The sequence below is a fragment of the Lotus japonicus genome, chromosome 5 (genome assembly GCF_012489685.1).
Source record: "Lotus japonicus ecotype B-129 chromosome 5, LjGifu_v1.2".
NCBI lineage: Eukaryota > Viridiplantae > Streptophyta > Magnoliopsida > Fabales > Fabaceae > Lotus > Lotus japonicus.
In genome coordinates, this window is record NC_080045.1 from 10,535,091 (window position 1) to 10,541,731 (window position 6,641).

The following is a 6,641-nucleotide window of genomic DNA, read 5'->3' on the forward strand; positions in this document are numbered from 1 at the left end:
GTTTCGTCAAAACTACAAAGTAAAAGTTGAGGTGACTAGTTGAAACATAACTCTTGCGTAATTAGTGGGGAAGGATCATTTCTTTAACAAATTGCACATCTCGATATTGTTTCACAAAGTTTAACCACTTATATTCTTTTATAGGAAAATGTTAGTTGTTAATTGTTTGTAAATCAGTTCATTCACAAGGATTTGAACCCTGACCGTTCACTCTTTAAATCTCTTCATTTCTCTTAGCTCACTCTTCGCCTCACCAATTATATATGGTAGAGCGTGCTTGGATAGAGGCTTATTGGAGTTTATTTGCGTTTATTAACTAAAAAATGCAATATACAACAAGCTATTTTTGTTACATTCTCTTTCGTCAGGACCATAAGAAATTTCCTTAGCTATCTGGCACGAAAAAAATACTAGATGAGACAGAACGACGACAAATTGATCCAATGGTTTAAATGCCATCTATAACAGAAAGCATGTAAATAAAGTTTGTAAAAATAAACTGAAAATTAAGATACAAATTGACTAAGCCAAAATGAATACTCGACGTAAAGAAATTAACACACATTCAGAAGAACTAGAACTAGAGAATTTATTAAACATGGCTATTATTCAGTTTTAAATACACTAATCAAAGACAATGCTCCCCTGAGATTCTTCTCTTTAATGCCAATATACTCCTTCACAGTCAAAGCACGAAAACATGCCACGGAGTTGAGAACCAAAGGGGAAACCACATGATCCAACGGGGGTCCATAGAAATAAGCCGTGGAGTACCTGTGTCTTGCACCGTTCACCGTGACGCGGTGCAAGGCACAATGGAACCTCGCGTTGGAGAGGATGTGGAGAATGTCACCCGTGTGAACGATAAGGGTGTCCAGAAGTGGGCGCACAGGGACCCAACCAATACCTTCCTTGAAGATTTGGAGGCCATTAGTTTGGCTCTGGTTGATGATTGTTAGAAAGGAAGTGTCCGTGTGCGGAGCGAGACCCAAGGCTTGGTTCGGCTCGGGACAACATGGGTAGAAATTAAGCTGAAGCGCACCAACATGGTTGCTTGAACCAATCCACTTCTTGTCATCCTCAGAAACTCCCAACAAGTTGAGTATCATGTGTGTTAGTTTCTCAGCTAGGGCCTTCATTTGTTTCTGGTAGTTCTCCATTATATCACTACATAAACACATTTTTATCAGTGCTTTGTCTATTATAGAAAAAATTGGTTCAAAAATTAAAAGAACCTCCCTACAAATTAATTTTAATATATGAGAATTGTGTTTCAATTTGTTGATATATATGTTTGTTTATCTATATGTATTAATGTAAATGGAATTTCATAGATATATGAACGTAGAAACATGATTTTGTGTTGTTCAATTCAGTAAGAATCAGTGTTGTATTCAACTGAATCTCAAATACAACCATAGGAAATTATTGTTTTAGATTAAAAAAAATTGCTGATACTCTTGCTACTTGCTAAATATAAATGTTTTAGATTTTGGGATATTTTATTATCCTTTGAGATGTTATGTTCATGGAACCTTGTGTATTGCAATAGGGGATGTTCTCAAAATTTTCCATCAGTTAATCGATTATTCTAGCTTTTATAAAAGAAATTTAGTTTCTACCAGATTATAATATTTTATGTACGTTATATTTTCTATATAAATGTTTAAAAATAGAATACAAAATAACTCAGTATATTTCGAATAAAAAAATAAAATTAGAAGTATCAAACATCCTTTTAAATTATCCAAAGATTTTGTGCAGAGGCATGTGATATATGTGGCTGTGTTTTGTTATGAGTTTGTCTCTAGGCACTTGAGATGTTCTAAAACCTCAGACCAAAGTATAATGTATATAATATTTCAACGATATCTTGAAGTAAGGATCCAAATCTTGGGCCTTGGCTTTTGCAAATTATTTTATCATGTCCATGTGATGCTGCAAATATATTTAATCATATACAGCTAATGAGGACAAAACTACAAGTCTATTCCTTTGATAATTTTACTATTTTATCTTGGAGAGCTAGAGAGCTCTAAATTCTAAAACACTGTAAATTTGTCTCATTCATTCATGCCTTATTTTGTCCTTTCTTCTTTTTTAAAAGCTGCCCTATTTTTCCTTTATAATTCGTTCCATATTCCCCCCTTAATATATCACTTTATTATTTCATTCATTTTCCCTCTGTCGGTAGATTGGCGTCCGTATAACATAATTTTTTTCCGTGTTTACTATATGCGATTGCCTAATTCACACTTTACTATTAGATGAGGTTTTCGATCTGTAAATATATTAGTTATTCAATGCAAGGGGGGAGATAGATAGGGTACATGGTGGTGCTATATAGTCCCAAACCTTTTAATAGTTGTGATTTTTAACATGTCATGAGTCGGAAAAATTATTGTAAGTATGTCATATTCTTTGTTTCTTTGTTGTTGACTCTCCTCTTTAATCTTAATTAATCCTACTTGCCTCAAAGTCTTATTTCCGCGCTAAATTAAACAAATTGTTAATTAGAATTCAAATTAGATTTATTATCAAAGTAAAAATACTTACACTTGTTGGTTCTCTCTCAATTGCTCTTTTATTATTACATTAGATCATATATTACATTCAGTAATTATATCTCTGCCTTTTCTGACGTAATCCGAATAACTACATTCATTGAGTGGGTGCAAACCAATATTTTCCTAGGACTCTAGCTCTCCAAGTAAAACATAGAGCCAATTATATGATGCAAAGGTTTCCATTCCGAGAAAAAGAAAACTTAAAATGTTGAAGGCATGTTTCTATATTAGTACATGATTGTCCACGTTGCATGGAAAATGCATGAAATTGTAACATTTGTACTTACCAAAACCGTGCATAGTCATTAGGCCAGATCTTTTTGGCATCATCAGAAAATCCCACGATTGTGAACCCTTCATGCCACATGTACTTGGGGAAGAATGGTGATATCCGTGCCCTGCCGTCAGGATGAAATTGATGAAAATTCAACACATAATGTAAAAGAAATTAAGAATAACTATTAACTAAATATTTTCAAGTAATTAATTATCCTAAAAGTATAAACTATTAGGTAAAAGTTAAATAAATGATTTTATATTATATTCTAACGCCCCTCATGCAAGGATTCTTTGAGCTTAAAGCATGAACAATATACATGCCCATCTATCATGTGTTTTAATTTTTTTTATTAAAAAAATTGAAAACGACGGAAATCAAACTTTAAACAACTTGATCATTAATGTTTGTTTTTTTTGGTACACTTGATCATTAATGTTTGTTACCATATCAAGCAACCAATTTCCTAAAAAATTTAAACTGTTAGATAAAAACTAAATGAATGTTTTTATGTTTTATTCTAACAGATATAAAAGTAGAATTACATCATATATTGAGGAGGTGTATCGATATACCACTTATACTCCATCCGTTTCAGAAAGTTTGTAGTTTTGGGTATGATTTTAATATTCTGAATAGTTTGTTATTTTAGGATGTCAATGCATTTTTCCCCATTTTTTTTCCTTCTATACCCATATTTATTAAACTTTCTCTACCCACTATGTTTATTGCAATTCTTAATATAGTTACCACTATCCTTGAAAATAGAACACCATAAATAAGGATAATCTAGTCAAATTATACTAGCAATAATTGTTTTATTACTCTTTGTGTCACAACCTCAAACTACAAACTTTGTGAAAATGAGAGACTAACTGGTAAACATAAAATTTATAAAGACGGCCAAAGAAGATTTGTAACTAGAAACAAGCTAGTAAAATTGTGAACGTAAGATAGCTAGCAAATAGTTACGAATTTGAGTTCAAAAGAAATTACGAATTTGTTATGCTCAGCCAATTCTCAGCTATTTGATAGCCCCGGAAAAGGTAGCGTACCTTAGACAATCCATAAAGATGTTGAGGATCATAAATATAACATTGAAATACTATATGGGTAATAGTTTCTTTGTGCTATTTTATATGTAATTCTTCTTTAGCCTTTAAAATAGAAAAAATAATCTTGGGAGCGACACCATTTTTGTCAAACCTCGGTCCGTCCTACCTGCCATAACCAGTGGTACCAGCAGAGGTTCTGAGGGCCTTCAACTTCATGTCTGAGGGGAGATCAAAGAGCCTCTTTACCTCTGCTTCAACCTCCTCAATTATTCTCAAGGGTATGCCATGGTTCTTCAATTGGAAAGCACCCCAACTCTCACATGCAAGGCCTATGAGATCCATGGCATTTGGATCCATGAGGTCTATGATGGGTATGGAATCATGATCATTATCACTAGGTTGATGAGGCCATGCATGAGAATCAGGTAAGGTCCTAAGTGATGAAAAGTCCAAGGGGATAATATGATTGAGGGGGATAGGGTTGTCTCTATAGGCTTCTGAGAGAGTACTTGTAGCCATTTCTAAGTAAAACTTAAAGCTAGAGCTAGGGAAGCTAAGAGAGGTGGGTGTGGTACGATTGATCAGAACATAAGTATATAAATATTGTGAGAACATAAGTGTACGAGATTAGGTTAAAACAATACAGTTGGTTGAAGAGGCTATTGGACTGAGTTGTGTCGGATTTTGGATTTGGAGGAATATGCATGGTTGAGTAAGACAAAAGAAGGAACAAACAATTGTGAAAGATTGTGGCATCTCAAAGTGTTGAATGTTTTAAAAAAATACGGAACTTTTTTTTCTTTATTCCATGATAATGTCTCTTTCATCAGCAAAGGAGAGAAAAATTTAGACAATCAATCCCTTTTGATTCCCTTTAGCTTTGGTGGACAAAAATATAGGGCACGCTTTGTCTTGTAGTTGGAAAAATTAATGAATGATGATTAGCTTGATCTAACACCTTTGATTAGTGGAGAAGGAAAAAAAATCTAATTCACAGATTAAAACAATTATTCTTAATTATTTTCAAAACACATGAGACAAACGGTTTTGTGACGGACCGCATGTGTTTCACTTATTTTTAAAGTGTGCAATTTGTGACGGTTAAAAATCTCACAAAACAATATGTCACAAGTATGTTATTAATTACTCCATATCTAATATATTGGCATGTTTTTATTTATGTGTGTGGTTGGAGGTTTCCACATATCTCAATTTTATTTGAGAGATGTTCTCATAATTTTTTTATAAATAAACCTTTTTTCTAGTAAAAAAAAATTAAGCATATATCTCTATACATTGACACTGTTGTAACCTATTTTAAATATTAATATTAAAAATATAGTTCATTGCGCACAAATATTTTAATTTGCCGGCGATTTTTATGATACCCGTAATGTGTCATATATGAAAGACATGACCAATAAATAATTTACATCTGTTTATTTTTATAACTTATACTTTCATTTTCGTTTTTTATAAAAAAAAAAGTAGAGGGTGAATGGAAAATTTAGAGAATTGTGAGAGTTAATAAAATTAAATATTTATTATGTTATAGTCCTAACATTTTCTCATAATTCTGTTAAGTGGTCTGTCTGATTCTTCGTCTTCTTCATTTTCTCACTTCATCTTCCACAACACAGATCTGGGAAATGGAAAAAAGAAATCATCAACACCAAAACCCAACCACAAAAAAAAACTCTTAAGCTCTTATCATCTCCCTCCCCTCTTCATTTGAACGCAGAAATTCATCTTCATTCTTCATTTCCCTCACAAAAACCAAAACCCCAAATCCAGAAACCTAAACCATCTAAAGGGTTATGTGCACAACGACTCTCGTTCGTGGCAACGGAAACCCTGACAGTAGCGCGACGACTCTGGCTAAGTGGCTGAAGACGCGACGACAACAACACAGAAGAAGAAGAGGCTCGATTAAAATTCTGATATGGAGGTTCAGGAGCAGCAGGCGTGGATCACAAATTGGTGGTGGGTTCTAGCACAGAAGACTCTATTGTGGCTTTTGGCTCTATGCTAGGTGCAATATTGATTTGGCCAAGAAAGGGGGATGGGTCTTGTTCATCTTCATGCTTTAGATCTCCAAGCACATCAATCTTGTTCAGTTTTGGCTTACAACTCTTCATGGAGGTACATCGATCTTGTTCATCTTCGTCTTTGATGATGTTTCCTATATCGTCCTTGATAATGTTTCCTATATCTTCAGATAATTAGGTCAAGGTTATTTTTATAATATTTTATATTTTATGTTTTATGATTTATGTATTGCTTATCTAGCCTTGCCTATGTGGCGGCCAAGGTTGTGTTGTTGCGCAACACTTAAATGACAATCTAGGGTTAGTTTGCTTGTTGTGCATTAAAGGGAAGGCTAGATAAGCAATACATAAATCATAAAACGTAAAATATAAAATATTACAAAAATAACCTTGATGTAATTATCTATAATAAACTTAAACAATATAATGACCATGGTCATGTCAAACGGGGGACACGGCCGTGTATGCTCCTTGTGAAATAGTAGAGAAGAGAAGATTGTGGAGCAGACTTAGTGATCTCTGGGTCAATAGCACCATTGAGAATTGGCTCTTCTTGGGAGATTTCAATGACGTAAGATATGCTGATGAAAGGAGAGGTGTGGGAAATGGTCCTTCTTCGCAAAGGAGAGAAATTGAAGATTTTAATGCCTTTATTGAGGAAGCAGAATTGATTGATATGCCTTTGTCCAAGAGA

General features: G+C 33.7%; 1 protein-coding gene across 1 annotated transcript; it reads right to left on the reverse strand.

The window, feature by feature from the left end:
* Window positions 1–415: 415 nt before the first annotated feature.
* Window positions 416–4,561, reverse strand: LOC130721128 (gibberellin 3-beta-dioxygenase 1-like). The gene is made up of 3 exons (XM_057571864.1): window positions 4,066–4,561; window positions 2,855–2,965; window positions 416–1,167 (listed from the first exon to the last, which is right to left on the reverse strand). The coding sequence occupies exons 1-3, from the start codon at window positions 4,512–4,514 to the stop codon at window positions 606–608; spliced, it is 1,122 nt and encodes a 373-aa protein (XP_057427847.1). The 5' UTR covers window positions 4,515–4,561; the 3' UTR covers window positions 416–605.
* Between the last annotated feature and the right edge of the window lie 2,080 nt (window positions 4,562–6,641).

What these genes read in the sequence shown, in the direction of transcription:
- LOC130721128 (XM_057571864.1), bottom strand. Translation starts at nt 4,514, where the DNA reads ATGTTCTCACAATATTTATATACTTATGTTCTGATCAATCGTACCACA. An exon ending in GGTACCACTGGTTATGGCAG is followed by an intron (nt 2,966 to 4,065) that starts GTAGGACGGACC and finishes TCCTGACGGCAG; the next exon opens with GGCACGGATATCACCATTCT. An exon ending in AATGACTATGCACGGTTTTG is followed by an intron (nt 1,168 to 2,854) that starts GTAAGTACAAAT and finishes GTGTTTATGTAG; the next exon opens with TGATATAATGGAGAACTACC.